The sequence below is a fragment of the Sturnus vulgaris genome, chromosome 9, assembly GCF_052056855.1.
Source record: "Sturnus vulgaris isolate bStuVul1 chromosome 9, bStuVul1.hap1, whole genome shotgun sequence".
Classification (NCBI taxonomy): Eukaryota; Metazoa; Chordata; class Aves; order Passeriformes; family Sturnidae; genus Sturnus; species Sturnus vulgaris.
Genome location: NC_142251.1, coordinates 28,281,319 through 28,301,093, shown reverse-complemented (window position 1 = coordinate 28,301,093; position 19,775 = coordinate 28,281,319). Strand labels below are relative to the sequence as shown.

The 19,775-nt window shown below is 47.0% G+C and overlaps 1 protein-coding gene across 1 annotated transcript in view; it reads left to right on the top strand.

Moving 5' to 3' along the window:
* The first annotated feature begins 2,887 nt into the window (after window positions 1-2,887).
* Window positions 2,888-19,775, top strand: part of LOC148222875 (uncharacterized) — a 52,425-nt gene continuing 35,537 nt past the window's right edge. Inside the window, 2 exon segments of the mRNA XM_088170383.1 lie at window positions 2,888-2,934; window positions 5,786-5,903. Coding sequence (XP_088026509.1) covers window positions 2,888-2,934; window positions 5,786-5,903 — 165 coding nt within the window.

Sequence of the window (19,775 nt, the reverse complement as noted above, 5' to 3'; positions counted from 1 at the left end):
CTGTGGCTGGGACTTGGATAACCAAACTTCTGCTGAAAACCAGTCATGGAGCCAGCACACTGCATTCAAGGCACAGGTCAGGACTGCCCAGTGCCAGCTGGCCAAAGCTTGGCCAGTTAGCCCACCAAGAGCCCTGAGTACCTTTGTGCCATTCACTTGTTCTTTTTCCAGGCTCCCCAGAGCATTCACAGTGGTATATCAGACAGCAGACCTGTCCAGAGGAACTTCACTCTAATGTGATTAAAACCAATTGTGCTGCATCCCTTCCTTCTCTTCCTTTGATGCTTCTTCCAACTTGCCAAAGAAAATCCTCCTCCACTTGCCAAAAATTATTCGTTTTCTGTGGACATCACTACATCTCACTGAAGTAAAACAGATTGTCTTTGATTTTAAGAGGAGGCAATTCTGTTTGTCTGAGAGCAATAGCAACATGCAGGTTAACTCCTGTCTTTTCCAAATGATGGCAAATAGGCACCCCCAGCCCACTGGACCAGACAAAGCTCACGTTCTCTTCACCATAAATAACAATATTTGTATGACACCATACACCCCTAGGCCATGAAGAATGGGGTTTGTTGTGTAAACTGAGGCACAGAAGGGTGATCTGGGCAGCATTACAGCTTTACCCAAGTGGTAGCTGTGAGTGAGCTCTACAAACCAGGCCACCAGAGGAGCTACAGAATGTTTTGCAGGCAGACAGAAACTGTGCTTGGAACAGATTGAAACAGCACGGTTGTGGTTAGCCTGCTTAACCCAACCTGGAATGTTCTCCAAAGAGAGGGCTCAGGCTGAACATTATGCTCAGGAATATTAACAGCTTCTGTTCCTTTCAAAGAGTGGAAACAGCAACCCAGTGTATGCCTGCAGCAAAAATAAAAACACAAAATTGGTGAAAAGTCTCTCTTCCCTGTATTGCTCTTCAAGGAAATGTTGAATTTGCAGGCATTTCAACCTGTTGTGATGTCTTCAGGCTCCTGAGACTGAGGGCTTTAGAGGCATCTCCATTTAGCTGTGCCTCTTGAGAGTGACTTGCACTGATCTGTAGGTACATTGTGCCTGATTGTTCCCCTCTCCCTCATCAAGTCAAAAATCAGAGATCTAGGTTCAAAATCTTTCCTTGGGTTGTTCCCCTCTGTGTGCACACACATGGTAAGAGTTTCACCTGTGCACACAGCTCTCTGTAGGATATATGCAGCTTGTACTGGCCAAGGTGACCTGTGCTCCTGGCAAGATGTGTTTCTTGCCAGCTTCTCACGAGGCATCTGCTGCAGTGGAGCAGGGACTGCTGTGAGATCTGGGTCCCCAGCCACTCAAAGGAATTCCCTGTCTGCCAAGGGAACTGTTGTTGGATCAGCCCTGGATGTCATCTGCTCAACCTGGCCCCATCCCAGCACTCCATGGGTGACATCTGACATGTCTCACTGGTAAAACCCACTCAGATCTGTCCCAGCCTCTTGGAACTAATGCTGCTTGTGTCTTAAGCCTCTCAGTCATGTGAGGATTTTGTAATGTGGGACACACCTCGTGGCTGCCTTCTCCATGGCTGCACATGCTCACAGGGCACACCAGGTGCTTCTCACCTCATTTGGACATCAAAGAGAATCTCATCTGGGGTTAAGGCTTCCCAAAATTGTCACTGGAGAGAGGTCAGCTCCTCCCAGAAAGCTGCTTCCCTCCTGTGATGGTTCTCCCAAGGTTATCCCATGCACACAACTGTAGAAGAAGCCCAGGGCACTGTCTTAGGTCCAGACAAGTAATTCTTTGGTGTCTGAGAGAGGTGGGGTGAATTTCAGCTCCAGTGGATGGAAATTCATGGGCCCTGCTGTGAGACTTCAGTGCACTCAAGTCTGTTCCTTCTCCCACAGATGCAAACTTGGATCTGCAGCCCTGGCTGTAAAAATCTTACAACTCTGAAAGCCTCTCCAGAGGTTTGAAGTAAAGGTTGTTGGAAATTACTCCATCTTGGACCTTTTTGCATTTTCCTGTCAGAAGGTATGGGCACAGAAACTTCTGAAAACTCAGTGGGGTGCAAATCACATTGTTATTTGGCTGGTACCTCCCTCAGACAGATACCATGAGTTTCCTGAGAGGTGCTTTTTGCCCTCTGGATTGATCAGTTTACCAATGAACCAGGGCTGACCTTCTGCTGGGTCTTATTAAATAACACTCTAGTTTTATTTATGGATCAGTATGTGAGTGCACTGCTAAATAAACAAGTGACTTCCCCTAAAATTGGGGTACCATTGGCAAACTCTTAAAAATCCAACCTGTAAAATAAACAGGCTCCAGGAGTTACCTCTTACTCCTGCCACTGCAGGAACTTCAAGGTAACAAGAAGTCAATAAACCCCCATCAACAAAATCCCCACTGGGATCCAGGCAACTGAGTCTCTGAAGCAGCACTCATCAAGGGAAACTAGTGATCCAGTAAAACATTAGAGTTCCCACAGGAACCATATTTGCCTTGATCTGAGGCAGCCCTGACCACTCACCAAGGGCAAGGAGGCTCCTGTTGGATGGTGTCTGCAGAGTCCCTCTGCTTTCTGTGTGCTCCCTGCCTGATTTCACCCCTAAATGTCTGCATATAGGGACCCTGAGCAACGAGAGCTTTCTCACCCTACACCAAATCATTTCACTGCCCAGGTAGGGTTCAGCCCCTGTGGCTCTGTTCTCCTCGAGCTGATGTCTGATAACACCTCCAGTTTGCAACATGAAGCAATTCTGATTTCCACAGGCAGAGCAAACCTGGCCTTGGCCCTAACACAGCTGGGATCAGGAGCTCATTTCCTCTTTTTCTGGGCTCTTTCAGCACAGGCAGCTTCATCCTGCCTCCCCCAACAGACTGCAATCTACAGCCAGGAGAGAAATACCACCTCACAAAAGATGGCATGGAGCACCAAGGAGATCCAAATCAGCAGCACAACAGCCAGGACAGGTGCATGTACCAAACAGAAAGGATTTAGGAACCTTTGGAAGTGGATTACTTTGCACCACTACCTTCTCAGGTAAACACATCCCCTTACAGCCAGGCTTCTGTGGCCTTTAGCATTTCAGCATTAGAGCAGGATGTAATGATTAGGATATTTTCCACCCCACTGTCAGGTAGGGGAGGACTAAGTGGCTTCATTGCATGTATGGGGAGCCCAAAAATCAGAGTACATTCTTCTTGTGCTAATTCAGCTGTTTAGTCCAATGGGGTATTCCAGCTGCCTAACAATCAGGGAAGCAAAGCCAGCTCCTCTGCAAGTACATCCAGTGCTATTGGACAAACCTGACATTAGGAATATTCTGTCTTTCACTGCTGATGGGTGGTTTGGGCTTCAGCTGGGATGAAATGCAAGATGAGTTGAATCTCATCTTGAGGGAAGAGGGGCCTCAGAAATCTGTATGAGTTAGGGCAGGGAACAAACCCAGCCCTCCTTAGTAAGCCATGTGCTCATGCCACTGAGGCATTTTCTCTTTTATTTGTGTAAACCAAGGGGATTTGAGTTTCCAATACAGTAAACAAGGATTTAACTACTTCCTCCCTCCTCCCAAATAACTTTCCCTGAAACTAACATGGTAAACAGAGCCCCTGCTCTCAAAAAACCCTTTTGGTTTGGTGTTGTTTTTGGACCTGATCTTCTGCTGGAAAACAAGCAACTCACATTTCTGCTAAAAACAACCCAAGGGAACCTCTTGATAATAACATTACAAGCACTCTTATACCCTGCTCCACTGGGTGCTGTGACAAAAGAATGGATACCCACCCATGGGTGGGTTTGCAATCCTGTGGAATGAAGAAGCTCTGGGGCAGCTGGCAGCACACAGCACAGAGAATACCTCACTCCCCTCCTGCTTTGCCTCTTGCTGGGCAGTCAGAGGAATAAAGTGAACATAACAGCATCTATCCCCTGGCATTAGGAGTCAGAAAGAAAAAGTGGGCTCATGCCACGTGTGAATTGCAAATATGGTGGTGGGAAAGGACCCTAACCCTAGATCTTTTACACCCTATGATAATAATGGCTTTCGCATAACAACATTATTAAAAATTATTGTCTTGTGTTTGTAGTTAACACCCTTCAAGGCTTAATTCCATGGTGGAGGATAGAAAATTGTTCTTTCAAAATGAAAATTCTCATGTAACAGGAGTGGATCCAGCTGGCCTTTTTAGACTGTCCTTCCTTTCTGTCCCATAACTCTGAGTGCACACAAGTAGCCTGATGTATCCATACGAGCACAGTGGCAGAAAACAAAGATCAAGACAAGGTGGAGGAAGAGGCAGTGTCACAAATGTGGAAAACAAGACTGTGCTACTCCTTTTACCTGGAGAATAGTGAGAAAATTCCTGTCTATCACATAGTCTAGGAATATGTTTGGGAACTGTGCCTTCTAAATGTCGTTACTTAAGGCTAGGCCTAAAAGCACAAAGTAGCTTACAGTGATTTCATACATGGGTCTCAAAGGTGCAGTGCAGAGAGAAGCAAAAGGAATCCTTATTGTGGAAGAGAAAATGATGGCCCAGAGCATCAGATCAAGATCAGATCAGATCAGCCAAGCTGGGAGTCCCTCCTGAATCAATCCTGCCTCCAAACAAAGCTGCTCCTTCCTTATGTGTACCACAGATCCGTTTTTCACAGGCTAGGGCTGGGTTTTCATGGGCACACTACACAGGTTTCATTCCCAAAGGAGCTGAAATGAGAGCACAGGACCAGCCCTTGGCCACAGCCTTGCACTGCAAGGAGAGGGTCTTGGTATGGTAGGACAGGAGCTCCAGCCAGGACAGCTGAGGTGAAAATCCTGCACAAATCCATCTGAGACACCCTTGCAGCTCAAGACATCCATCAGCTAATCCTCCCTCTGGCAATCTCCCCACTTCCATCAAAGGAGTGTGGGTTATGATGGCTGCTCCTCTTAATGAGTGTGACTCTGAGGAGGATGACTGCTGCAGGACAAAAATACAGTGCTTTGCACTGACTTGGTCACCTTGCCTCTCAGGAGAGCCAGGCACTGAACAAACTGCTGAGCCTCAGGAGGGAGGCCAGTCCTCACCCAGGAGCTGTGCACAGAGCTGGGACCAAGGGAAGCCAAGTGCCTGTCTCATGCTTCAAAATAATTCTGACCTGAATTGGGCACAGAATGTGCATCTCCCACCCTGCAGGTCTTTAAGCAGTTTGTGAGGCCAAACTGGCTATTCACTGTCACACAGACCTAGCAGTGTTCTGTGTTTGGCAGATGGAAGGTGTTAACTCACGTTTCCTGGCCACACTTCAATTTGGCTGGCTAAATTTTTACTTTCTGATATTCCTGCCTCACCCCCCCCCCCCCAAGCAGTTTTGACCATTTGCTGATTCCTCCCATCACTTGTCCCCGTTGGTTGTGGAGCAGCTCCTCTTTCAGCCTGGAGCTCACTGCACTGTGCTGCATAAATGATCTCAGGCTCTAACTCACCTACAGTGACATTCCCTGTTCTGGAGAAGGGAGTCTGTGAGATGGGTTCCCCTCATTCCTTTCCTTTCAATTTAACTGTTCCTTTAGAAGTACAGCTGTCACAAGAAGGGTGGTGGAATGGGGTGCTCTCGTGTTCTGCTGCAAAGCTGATGTGCTTCAAGAGGGCTTTCTAGTTTCTCATTCCTTTTCCCCCCTGTAACTATTGGAACAAACTGGCCATGCCCCTCTAATCAAAGAAATGTGAGGTTAGCAAGAGGCTCCAAATACATTTCCTGGCAACAAGACAAAAGTAAGTCTACTGAGAAGTTTATGCAGAGGGAATATTTCTTGTATATACAGTTGTGTCTTGTTCTCAGATGCCCATACCAAAGCAATTACGGTGTGGGAGATGCCGAGTGGCTGGAAGAACCTGTTCATTCTGGGTCTGTAATGGAGTCTGAGCAGCTCAGCTTCCTGGGCTGCAAGGAGGTGAGTGTGTGTGAGGCAGGGAGACTGGGACATGTTTATTTGGAAGGGTAACCTTTCTGGGCTGGGAGCCTGCTTTTTAATTTATTTGGTGGTCCGGGAAAATTTGTCACATCACATTCTTCAGCTCCCATTTGCACTGAGGTGGTTACATCACCCCAGAGCCTTAGGTAGCTAACAGGGATGCAGCTGTATAAAGTGCAGGCTGGCCCTCTCATGATGCCAGCGGTGCCATTTGTCCCTAAGACAAACAAAGGAGAGGGAGAAGTCTGCGTCCAGCCAGGAAAATGCAGATCCAAGGCCAGCTCTGAACTTTGAGCCAGCTCAGGGTTGGTATTTTCCACGTGTGCTTTTACCCCAGCCATGAGCTCCTCACATCAGATCCAGAGACACATTGTGGCCTCTATGTTCCTGCAAGGACAAGGGCTGTCATTTCTGGGTTCCTGGAAGAAATACCCAGCACCAGTTCCAAGGCTTCCCAAAAGGTAACTCCAATGGTCTGAGCAGCATTTTGATGGTCTGGAGTTGCAAGGCATCTCGGTTTCTTTACAGCACTGTATTTTGCCAAACAAGAGTGAAGGCTCAAGGTCCACAGGAGTTGGGGCAAAACCAGACACAGGGTTGTGGAAAAGTGTTGAGGGCTGAGAAGGATGGAAAGGGAGAGCTCCAGAGTGTGGAGTTTCCATGGCAGAGACTCAGTGGCTCTCCCATCACACACTCCCTTTTTGGTGCCATCCCATGCACAAGACTGAACACAGAACACTTTGTGCTCTTAGGTCACAAGCTCTTGCTTTGGCAAGATCAGTCCCAGTGTTCAAAGGGACATTGAGGTATTTAATGGTGGAGTCTCACAGCACATCTGAGAGGTGTCCAAAAATTTCAGCCCCTTTTTTTTCACAGCTAATTACCTCTTTTTCAGGTGGTAAGGCAGTGCAGGGAATCAGCTTTCACAGCAGAGAGTGCAGCAGTGTCAGAGCCAGGCTGCCTGATGCTCAGCTTGCTGTGTTCTCCTCCAGATCCTCTGCTGCCTCTGCTGCATCTGCTTCTGTACCCCATGGCTCATGTTTCTGGTCTATCTCAACACCAAAATCTGAACTGCTGTTTAGAACTGGCATAATTGGTTTTGATACCTGCTAGTTCTTGCAGGTAGGGATTCTGTCTCCAAAAGCTGAACCGTTCCTCTTGCCACACAAAGCAACCATACTTCCAGAGAGTTAATAAATCCATGTGAGCTCTTTAAAAGAAATCAGGAGGAATTTTTAGACATTTTTAGGCAAAGGTTCTTTTTTTTTTTTCCCCATTTTTTTTCCATGCAGCCTCCTTGGTAACCAGTTAAAACAAATTCCTCCAGACTGTAAACTAGAGATAATGGAGTGCGCCTTTAATCTCCGTCGCTACAGATCAAGTTACCTCTTAGAAATTACTTATCCTGGCCAAGCAAATGAATTGGAATTGATGTTCTTAATTGTTTTCTAAATTGCTGTTCCCCACTCCCTTCCTCCCCTTCTCTGCACACAGCTGTTTTGCATCAGAGTCTAGTCTAATGGGTACTGTCACTCACACGAGGGGGTGAAGTCATGTGGTCATAAAAGAGAAAGATTGGGGGAAGAGAGGGAAATACCACCCAGTGCATTATCTGGCTGTGACACACACAAACTGAATAGAAATAATTCCTCCTAGGGGGGCTAGTCCCAACAATGGACACAGTGCTGTCTTGGGCTGGAAAAATGTGGAGACTCACTGTGTTCTCTGATACTCATGTCTCTCTCAGAGAAGGAAGATGATTAAAGTCCTAGTTTGGGACACAGGAAACCTGAGTTGGAACTGCTGACTCTGCAGCAACCTCCTTTGTCTGGTTTTGTGCGAGTTGCTTTGTTTATGCCTTTGTGGCTGCAATTGTAATGCATAAATAATACATTCTCCTTGGGGCAGCAATGGTCTTTCATTAGCTGTATCTTACAAAACAGCTCAACCTGCTCCCCCTCTCCAGAAAGTGCTCCAGTACCTCCTGTGCTTACATCTATCAGTCTCCATCTCACTCAGGCCTTGCATTGCAAAGCCTTTGGGCTCTGGGAGCATCAGGCCAGGACTTAACACCAGAATCCCATTCCTCTATATCCCTTAAAGTGGGCACAGGTCTCAAGTCTTAAGCAGGACCCATCCCCTGAAGGCATTTTGCTCCTATAAAATTCATTCTTGCGTGTGAAATGTGTGCAGACTATTCCACCAATTTCCCTGTCCTGCCACTTTGTTCCCTCCCAACCTATAAATGACCAATAATTCCAGTTTTGCTGCCAGCACTTTTCCAGAACTCAGCTGTTCTCTTTTAGACCATGTTATTCCATGCACTTGTAACTGTTTGCATGGACTGGCAACTCTCTGCTCATCAGTCCATTCAGAATAGAAGCCAAAAGAACCGTGGTTGTCCTCTTCTTAAAGTATTCCAGAAGGTCTTTCTTAACAAACAACAAACACTTACTCTTGTTATGATGTCAGATCAGTTTTCTGAGGCAGATCAGAGATTCAGTGAATTTGCTGCCCACATAAAGTCCTGAAGTGCCTGCTGGAAAAGACTTGGATACCTGCTGTAATAACTGAGAGCACTGCATAGGATAAATCTGAGATGAAATGGCAGGAGAGGAGGAGTTTTATACAGAATGAGTTCAAAATCATGCCAACTGCTGCTAATGGTGAGGAAACCCAACTATTGTATGGGTGAAGTTTCTTCCCCTCCTTTTCAGTAGAGAAAACATGGATTTCTGAGCTGGTCACTGTGCTGGAAGGGCATGAATGGAATGAGCAGGTGTTGGGTGTTGTGAGTGAGATTTTCAAAAGACTGAATGTGAGTTAGGAGCAGAGCTTCCAAGTCATGGGAATCAGGTACACCTGATTGTCTAAATCTAAATGTGGGATTTGTTCAGCTGCCCAGTAGCTTAAGTGCCCAGTTCAAAGCCAGGAGGAAAAGCAGACAAAAAGTGTTTAGAGCAATGCTCAGGAAGGAACTCTGACCTTCTCATCACAGCTTCCTTTTATCACAGGAGGATTTTTGTAGCTGTTGGAGCTGTAAGCTGAGCTCCTGTACTTTTTGCTTCTTATCACACTAGCACCGAGGAAGAATCTGCAATCAGCATTTTGTTGGGGAGGTGCCAGGAGGAAGGGAACCCGACGTGCTTTGTCTGCAGCAGAGTGTGCAAATAGGAGAAAAAACTCGTTGATGTCAATGGAGCAAGCAGCTGTGAGCCTTAGGTGGTGCTGCCCTTGCTGACATGAGGTACTTGCTGACTCCTTGAATAACTCCATTCAAGTCAATATAACTGCTCTTGGAGGGAGGTTCTGCTCAGTGTTAATGAAGATGTCAGAATCTGGCCCATGGGGAATAAATGCATTGAGCAAGAAGGAGCTCTTTTATAACCTCTTTCCTAGAACATGTTTGGAGGCCCACATTTGCAGCTGGTTCCTATCTCAAAATCAGGCCAAACCAAGCTCCCCCTCACCAGAAGATGCAAACATGCCCAGACTTTTGGAAGTTCAGCTCCAGATCCAAACGTAGGCCTGATCCAAAGCTGATAGACTCCCACTGACCTAAACAGACACTTGGCCCGAGTCCCCATGACTGCCACAAAGCAATACACCCCACACCAGCACTACTGGCATGTCTGCACGAATATGATCAGTTTTCTCTTTTTTTCCCTTCTTGCTTTAACCTTTTTTCTTTTTTTTTTTTTTTGTATTTTAAGGGAAGGGATTAGTCTCAGGGAGGCACAAACTCCCTTCTTTTCCATCCCCCGGCTGAGTATCAAACTCCTCCGCTGAGATTTCTCCACGGAGACATTGGGTTTTCCTGGCAGGCAGGGCTGCAAACGACTCAGCGGAATGTCTACAGCTCTGCAGCTCGAGAGGAGCCAGGAGGCTGGGCATCCCAGCCAAGGGAAATACTGCTGTCGTCCCAAGAACACTTTCATGGAGACTGAGGTGCACGCTGGATTAGAGCTGGCCCCGTGTGTTTTTCCCTTGGTTTCCTCTTTCCCCTCGAGGACTTAAAGCCAGGGGGAAGAGAAGCGCGCGGATGAGAAATCTGGGGATGCTGGTGGATGTTGAAAAATGTGGTTTGTTAATGGGTCCTTTTTTTTTTTTTTTTCTTCCTTCTGGTGCTTCTGGCTTGTTCGAGGCGTACACACACAAACACACATACAGAGAATAACTTGGCAAGCTCGTGTTTTCGTGGCACAGCACCAGGAAATGGGAGTTCCCCTCCCAACAGAGAAGATCAGGGCAATGAGGCAAAGGTGGGGAATCAGACCCAGCCTGAGTCTCAGTGGAGCTCTGGCCCGGACAACTCTTACACAAATAATCTCCAGGAGCTCTGAACCCGTGCTTCATTGTGGACACAGACAGTGCTGTAGAAAAAACAGACTGAAATTGCTTCTTTTTCATGGCATCTGTAGTGTAAAAACGGTTTTTGTCCAAGACGTTTGTGGTCGGAAAATCCTGACACCTCATAAATTATCTTAGAGGCGCAACAAAGCTTCAAAAAGATGAAACTCAGTGCTGAGGTCAGCAGGAATTTTTTTGCATCTTCTGCAGCGGAGGAGCTTTTTCAGTCTCAGGAAAACCACCACAAAAAGAGGCAGCGAGAAGGGAGAATATTTCTTGGCAAGAGAGCCTCGGGGCTCAGGGGAGTAAGGCGTCTTCCATTATTTATTTTTGGCCACCTCTGTGTTCACACATCATCAGAACATGATCCAAGCCACCACGTCGGGCACCCGACAGCGAGGTGGCTGCTGCACTTGGGTGACACTTCCAGGTCCACCCAAACACCCAGGCTAATTATCCTTGCACACTGCTGGGGGCTGCACAGGTGGAGCAGCTCCTGGCTGCACTTTATAGGTGAGGTGGGTGTGGGGTAGGGCTGGAGCACTGCAAAACCACAGTCAGCTTGCAAAGAGCATGGAGCAGCATTGTGAGGAGTGGTTTATGGTCTCTATCAGCCCATAGCCACAAGCAGCCAGCAGGCATTTTTTAAAAGCTGTTTTCCTATTCCTCCTGACTACAAATGCAACTCTGCTGCTGGAGCTCTGCTGCCCTGCTGTGTGAGGCTGAACAAGCTGCTTAATCCCTCACACCTCCCCAAATTATAGCTAGTCTGAATGAGGACAACTGTCTAGCAATTTCCCTTGCTCTCTGCTTGGCTATTTCTTTTTTGTTACACAGAAGAGAGTTTCCTTCTACCAGGCAAGAACTAGGTGGAGAAAGATGACCCTGAGGGTGATGTCACACACAGAAGAACCCTTTTTGACACAAGAACCTCTGCAGCTTGGCTACCACATGTGCTGTTAGGGTGGCACCCAGCTGTCCTCTGCAGCACATTAAACCCCAAGCTGCTCAAAGCAGAGGAAAACTGAGGTGGTGTTTGAAAGGAGAACAGAAACCTGACATCCAGGATGGCATGTGGCAGGAAGGACCCAGCCAAAGCCAGGAAGTTGAGGAAAGAAGGGCCTTTTTTTTTTTTTTTTTTTTTTTTTGCAAGGGGAAAAGTGGAAGAGGTGTTTCTAAAAAGGTAGAGTGGGGTTTTGGGGTTGTTATTTATCCCCTTTACTGAGCAGTCATCAAAACGGCTCCATTTAATCTCCAGCGTTGCTTTTATGCTTTGTCTCATTTTGGAGAGTGAAATTACAAGATATGAACTGCTCTCCATTTCTGTGGGTGGACAAAACTTTCAGATTTAAAACTTCTCTCCATCTGTTCAGCTCTCCGAGTCCCTTGCAGGATCTGACCTCCCTGCCCACTTAGTAAATCAATGGTTTCTAAGGCATGTAGAACTGATTTTATGGCAGCAAGATGCATTTCACTAGATTTATGTTATTAAACTGAATTGGGGGGGTGGGAAGCCTCCTTTTATTTGGGGCAGTCCTTGAGTTTTACAGGCTTGTTTGAGTAAGTAATTATTTTGGTAATGCTGGGGCCTCCTTTATTGGATCGTAAATGCATCCTGAACAGCTCTCAGAATAACAAGCAGACCTTTCCCTGAAAGGCTAAGGATTGCCTTGATTAGCAAATCTGAACATTAGTAGTTTACTTTGTGATTAGCTTTGCTGCTGAGAGCTGCCTTGGTTCATTTCTCTGGGACTACTCACAGGATTAAGAGTGTGTGTAAATGTTTGCAGGATCAGTGTCACAAATGAAAAAAAAACCAAAAAAACAACCCAAAACCGTTTCTTTGGAAACATCCTCTCTGACCATGTTAGGGAAAAGGATCAGATAATTGGGATCTTTATGATGCTTATTATAAAAAATGTTTTGGAACTAGTTCAAGCACCAATCAGAAACCACATTGTTCCACTAAATCACTTTCAGATGCCATTTCAGATACAGAATACAATTACTCCTAGTTTAAAAATATAAATGTTCCCTTCATAAAACACACACACAAAACTATTTTAATTTCTTTTATTTTTATCTGTCTTGGCTGGAGTCCAGGCCTTCCACAGATGATCTATCAACACTTTTTGTGCCATTTCTGTCTGCCAGGCGTCGCGCAGAGCCCACGTACGGTGCAGAAGAGCTGTGACATGGACTTTGGGGCTTCACAGGCAAAAGAGCTCTTGCACAGACCAGGAAGCTGGAGGCCCAGGCTTGGATGCCTGTGTGCTTAAGAAATCAATTCAAAGCAAAACCTGGAACAAGAATTCTGCCTGAGTGTTGCATTAAAAACCCACCCGAGATGCCTGGAGGGGTTCCTGGCCCGTCACTTTTGGTTATGGGATCGCCATGGGTTTGGGGAAGCAAACTCCCTTCTCTATGGGGTGGCTGCTGCCCACATGCACTCCTGGTTCTTGGGGGAGCCTGAGGCCCCTCTGTGATGAGCTCAAACTGGGAGTCTGGCCCTGCTGGTGATGGGGACCCACCTGCCAGCCCTGCTCTTCATGTGCAAGCACAGGCTGGCAGGGAGGTGGGGAAAAGCTGGGGAAGGAAATGAAAATGATGCCTGAAGTTTTAGCTTTCATATTTTCCAGATTCTGCACTGCATTGGGGTGTGACTCTGCACTTCATACAAAGTGTTACAAGTTCTCCTCACAGCTCAGGCACACAAAACAATCCTTTGCCAGCCCCACAACCAAGGACACCGCTGCAGCTTCAGCCCCAAAAAGTGCAAACAACAGCGAATTGAGGAGAGAATCTGGGAGGATGGGACTGCAGAACCTGGAGCTGGGATTGGACAATGAACCCCAAGATGGAAATGCACCAAAACTTATAAAAGTGTGAAATCTCCTGACTCAGGGTCCACCTTGGATGGAGCCGTGGCCGGGCTCTTTTTCTGCCCAAGGCGAATCCTTTGAAGGATACAGGTATTTTTAATGAATTCCTACTTAATTCCTTTTTAACTCTACCTAGCCTCTGTTCTAGGTAGCCTCTCTAGCTATCAGAAAAAGCTGTTCCATTGTGGGCTGGATGGGCTGGGCACCCTCTGCTCCCTGGGGTCAGCACTGCCCCAGCACAGCCCCTGCATAAGGAAAATTTGGCGTTGGCAGCACACACATCTCCTTCCTTCTGAGCCAACACCCAGCACGTCCGGAGGGCTCCTCAGCCTCTCTGCAAGGTGTGACTCCTTTCCCAGGAGCAGCATCCCTGCAGAGGGGCAGGGAGGGAGCCACAACAACAACAGCTGACCCCAGGGCTTGGGCAGGCAGTAGGATGCTTGGCAAAGGTGCCAGTCTGCCCAGAGAAGCCCTGGGGCAGGGTCCTGAGCCTCGAGCTCTGGTGGTGTGGCTGCTGGGCTGCACAGAGGACTTTTCCCCCTCTGCCAGCACACCCTGTTGACTCTGTGTTGGGACAGTCTGGGATGTGGGTAATGGAAATCTTTCCTCACTGAAGGAAGTCATCCTTTGTCCCTGCTGACACCCTCGAGAGTGGCTCTGTTTTGGTGAGCCCAGCCTCGAGCTCCTGCCAGGCGTTTGCCGTGTTTTCCAGCCCTTGGGGCCCCTGTGTGTGCTCAGCCCTGCTGTGGGACAGGAAGCCCACAGAAACTCGGGAGCATTGCCCTAGAATCCAGACAAAACCCCCAGAGATGCCAGACCCCCAACAAGCTGGCACAAAGCCCTGGGAACCTGGGATGAAAACAGGGATAACAAGGCTTAGGGATGCTTGAGGATGCTGCCATCTTTCAGACCCTCCACGGGCCATCCTTTTTAATTTTTCTTCTTTTTCTGGGGCAAGCAGAGGGATTTCTCAGCATCAGAGCAACACGAGACTCTCGAGGGCTGCGTGTTGGAAAAAATATATGGAAACATTTTCATACTTTCCAAAACAAAAGATGCTGAGGGGTTTGTTGCTAAGGGAAAATTCCTCCGCTGGTTTTGCAAAGGCTGAGATTTCTGAGTTTCCTTAGCTTGTGTCTTCTTCAGGAGGGCTTTGGTCTGACACTGAGAGGACACCTGGACTCGGTGGTAGCTTAAATGCAGTGTGTGAAATCCTGGCCCCACGGAAAGCAGCAGCAAGTGAGATCAGGAAGGCAGGCAGGGTGAGCTGGCTGACATTGCTGGGGCCTCGTGGTGGAGCAAGGGATCTGCTCTGAGCCAAAATCTGAGCAGGCATGACCAAAGACCACTTTGCTTCCATGTTTCCAGTGGTTGGGAGACACAGCTTGAATGGAGAACAAAGCCATTTCTGAAGAAGGCTGAAGTTTAGACTGATATAAGAGTTGAAGCAGCATTTTGCAGCATGTAATAAATGCTGTAAAAAAAAAAAAAGTCTGAAATAAATCTGAGAGAGGGGATTTTCAGAAGCTCTGGCTGTTCTTCCTAACACCAGTGTTACAGTGGGAGCAGAGTCAAGCTGATGCACGGTGGCTGTGGAAATTGGACCATCGGTGCTCTGGATTTTTAGTTTTTCTGACCAGAAAACTGGAGCTCTTGCTCAGATGTGATTACTTTTGTGATGTTTTGTTGTTACAAAAGAGTCACAGCCTTGTTCAAAGACCAGGACCTCCCTGTAGCTTGCTGCATCTCTAAAGAATATCCCATTGATCCAACTGGGCAGTACCCTACCCAAGTAAAGAGCAGCCCACAATCCATTTCCATGAGTATTGTTTAATTATTACATATTAGTGTCATTAATCATTTTGTTTTTCAGCAAGATGGTTGCAGCATTTGCTGCAGCATACTGATTTCTATTTAAAAGAGGCATTGCTGACAAATGTTTCCCAGCCCTGGTGTTAAGATGTGCTTCTTACCTCAGGGATGGAAGTTTGCTCTGCAAACAGCAAATATTTTTCACTGTTGGGATGGGGAAATATTACAGGTCCTGATACTGGGAACTAGAGAGGCAATAGTGATGGGAGAAGTGGGAATGGGTTGAAACGAAAAGAGGGTAGATTTATATTGGGTGTTGGGAGGAAGTTCTTCACCCCAAGGCTGGTGGGACACTGGTATGAGTTGCCCAGTGGCTACCCCATCCCTGGAAGTGTTCAGGGCCAGGTTGGGCAAGGCTTGGAGCAACCTGATCTAGTGGAAGGTGTCTCTGCCTATGTTAGGATATTGGAACAAGACGATCTTTGAGGTCCCTTGCTGCCCAAACCATCCTGTGACACTGATTTGATGATCAGGTTTGGGGCACTAGTCATTGGCAGGACGTGATTATTCAAACCTCTCAGGTTTTCTTCTTTCAAGGTTACATTCCTTGCCCATCTTACAGAAAAATTTCCAGCAAAGTGAGACAACTGCACCTGAAAGCCTAACAAAACCTAGAAATTCAATAAAATCGTGAAACACATTTCATGTTCTTTTCCCCCTTTTCCTTTCTTCTCTTCCTTTTCACGGCTGCCCCCTCATTCAGTAGTAATCCTGAAATACCAGGTAGGCTTGGAGGCACAGCACACTGCAGTGGGAAGAAAGCAAATATTGTTTGAGCAGATGGGAGTTAAGCTCTGGTATCCAAGGAGGAGCTCCAGCCTGGGATCCAAATATCACCAGCATTCAGTTCCCTTTTGCTCTGACATGGGCTGGAGCTCTTCTGCACAACAAAGAAAACTCCATTCACCTCTTTGGAGGTGTGGAAGCCCAAGTGTCAGGAGTCATTAGCAGTGGTGGGACACTTTCCTAGGTTTGTGCCTCTTCTGGGGCTCACTCCTCATCCCACAGCAATGCTGAGAGTGCCAGAGGAAGCAGAAGCAGCAGGAGCAGAGCTAATGGGCTCAGGATGGTGCCAAAATGCCATGGGTGAGTTTCCTTGCGAGCTGCCCCTGTCAGCCTGCACCAACAGAGCCATATTTCATCTGCACACAAGAACCTGGGATTGTCCTGGCAGGCTGAGTGAGAAATGAGGCTCCATGGGTCGGTGAGAAACTAAAAACAAACACCACATTGCCCCGTGCCAGGAGAATGGAGAGCTGGGACAAGCAAGGAACAGCCAAAGGATGTTTGTTACTTCTTCACTGTGTCCCTTAGCAAGGGTAACCAACCTCAGCACCATCAAAAGGATTTGTGACCATGGGATGAACACACCTCTGGGACCTACTGGATATTTTTCATTAGAATTTTTTTTTAAACAAGACATGTTGGGTTTTTTTTTGTGCAAACATTTAAAAAGTACCTGGTTTGAATATTGTTTTCTGGAGAAGAGAAAAGCAAAGAAAACTCAGTCTTTTCCCAAAATGAAACATGAGAAAGTTCTGTTTCCACAGCTTTTGAATGTCCTGAACTTTCTTATTTATGTATTTGTTTATATTTTTTTTAATGTTTCAGAAAACCACTGTCCAGTTGAAACACGTGCACTCATATATATCTGCTTATTTAGTTTGATTGTGAGAAGCTTATTTCTAAAATATTACCTTATTGCCAATATAAAATGTTCTTATCCACTCTGGAAGAGCAAAGGAATCCAAAATCATGGGAAAAGCTCATGAGATGCAGGAGCAGAAAGAAGAGGAAGGGAGATGGCAATGAAGAGAAGCAGAGGAGAAGACTTTAGGAAGGAAACAGAGGACATTCAGTGAAGAACCACCTAGGTGAAAAATGGAGAAAGCAGGATCAAGCTGCCTTGCAGAACAGATTTCCTGGTGTGCAGAAGTGCTGCACAGGAGGATGAATCTGGACAGTTCTTCAAGAGATTGTGCAAGGATGGGATGACAAGAATGGGGATGTGCTGAACTCTGATGTAGTGCTCTGTTTGGATCTATCTTAAAGTTTTATGCAACCTACTGTAAAAAATAACTAAAGTGCTAAAGATTTTTGTAAAATGTGCATGTCACAGGCTTTCCCTGTCCTGGGTCACTGGAGACCACAAGCAAGACAGAGGTCTGGATTCCATGGGATGGGATCAGAGCTCAGGAAACCCAAGGAACTCTGCTCCTGTGCACTGCAGGGAGCCTGGAGATCTTCCACAGTAGGGGCAGAGTCCAACTTGTGACTTCTCCACACACCAGACAAAGGAGGAGGATGAAGGTGATGTGCTTTACCCCCAGCACCTCTCTGTCACTGGCAGGCCAACCTGTCCCCAGCTCTGCAGAGCCAGCTGCAGCCACCCCCTTCCACAAAAAAAAAAACTGGAGTGGGGTTTCAGGCACTCTCAGGAGCTTTGAATCCACCTCTTGTGTGTGCTCCACTCTTGAGTAAACACTTCAAGGACACCATCGAGGTCCCCTGCCTCTCAGGCAGCACGAGCCAAAGTGATAAAAATTGAAATAAAACCCCCGAAACAAAGGCAGAAGAAAGAGGGAGGAAATGCTGTGAGGCCCAAAGGGCTGAGGATGTGGGTTCTGCTGGGCTTAATTCTCTTCTTCCCTGCTGAGCAAGGCAGAGTGTTCCTGGGAGAGCATCACTGGCTTTTGGATTGTTACTGGTTGGTTTTTTCCATAATATTATTTTCTTCCCCCAAAGCCAACAGGCAAGGGCCATAAAGCAAGGGGAATTGTGGTTCTGAAGCTGGGAGAGTTGGGGATGGTCCCTGGCTGGAAAATGCAGATCTGGGTTTTGAACTCCCCTCCTCCAGCTGGGTTGGGGCTGCCATGTGCAGAGGGGGTGAGTGGCCAACTGCAGAGCCAGGTCCAGGCTTGGGTTCTGAAACACATCCCCCTTGCTAAAAGTCCAGGGTCGACCCCAGAGGCTCAGGAGGGAAGAGCCAATTCCAGCCCTTCTCCCCCTAACAACTCATCTGGGCACCTAATGAGGAAAGCTGTCTTCTTTGAGTTAATACGTGCTCAGGCTCCTTCCTCCATCAAAAGTTTACATTATATCAGGTTTAAATTATTTTCCTACCGTGGTTGCAGCCTCATTTCACAAACCTTTCAGCCTATTCTGGTTTGGAAGGTGGAGAATTTCTAAAGATCATGAATTAAAGCAGGAAGATGTCTTCTCACAACCTGTGACCTTGTTTCCATTATCAGCCTTGAATCCACACCACTGATTTGTCTGCAGGGACAATGAGGGGGCTGGAAACATCCAGGAAGGACACGTAAAACAAAAGCTTTGAGCTCAAATAATCACAGCAATTCTGTGATTAATGCTTGGTTTGAAAGCTGGAGCTCTCCCCAAACCCATGGGCTGGCTGGACCATCCATCAGATCGTTGGAAAGGAAGCAGTTAGGATTTGATCAACATCTCAAACCAAACCAGGGAGGTTGATTAAAAGTGAACCCTGAACTCTGAGAGCTTTTTCACATCCTGGGCTGTCCTCAAAAGAGATTGCTCTGAGCTCCTCAGCCAGGAGAATGTGTTACAAGTCATTTGTGCCTCCTCATCCTCATGGCCTCCACAGGCACACATTTGAAGGGCATTTCAAGGAGATGGCACAAAGTAACCCCAGAGTCTGGGATTGACTCAGGTTGGTGAAAGGGGAGGAAAGGGAGTACAGTTACTGGGTAGGAAATAGGGTCCATGAAGCATGCAGGGATTTCAGACACTGGGATTTTTTGCAACATTTATTGGAACAGACAGGCTAAGAGCGCTGAGGGATAAAGGATCCCAAATCAAACAGGCTAATTGGTCTCAAATGGAGTGACTAAGGAACTCCCTCCATTCCAAAATGGGTCAAATTGCATTTTAGAAGGAGATCTCTGAAATTTGAGTGGGAGGCCTGGATAGAAAAACGAATGGATGAACTCATAATTGACATGGATTCCATTATGGCTAATACCTGTGTCAGAGCTGCCACCGAATACAGCCTGCAAATCCAGTCTGGGGGAATTCCCTTCAGAGATGTGACCCAGGTGAAGCAGACTATTTGCCATGAGCCTGTGAGGAACTGAGACTTTAATTGCAAACATATGGCTGGGTAACTTTCCAGCAAGTGAAAACTGGGGGGATAGAGAGAGACCTGCTCTGAAACAGATGATCCGGGAAGGCTTTCACTATCTCCAGCGATGCTCTCATATCACTTTGTGCTGAACAGAGAATTGTAAAGAAAGGAAAATTATGCTAAAACATAACATTGGCACAAAGAGCCCTGTGATTTTAGGAAGAATAAGGGTGAAATTAAGTTTCATGTGAATTAGCTGTGACGTGGCTCCCTGGTTTTGTCTGATCTTTGATTCACTCCTGTACTGGAGAAGATGTAAGGTGGTTTGTGTCATGAACAGTTGTGCCTGGAAGGACAAGAGCATCACCCACTTGTCTTGGGCTGCTTGAATTGGTGTTCAGCAGGAGGGGTGAGTGTGCTGATATGAGGATGTGGGCATCAGCTGATTGCTTCCAGGGAATCACCCTCCACATCCATGATCTGGATCAACAGGGTCCATGAGCACAGGCAAACCTACAAGACCCAGAGCCCAAGTTCATAGGCAGCCCTGCAAAGGCTGCTGGATGTTATTTCACGTTATTTTTCATGGCAGTGTGATCCCAGCTTGCAGCCAGAGCTGGTGCTGGTAGCACAGGCAGCCAAACCCCAAGG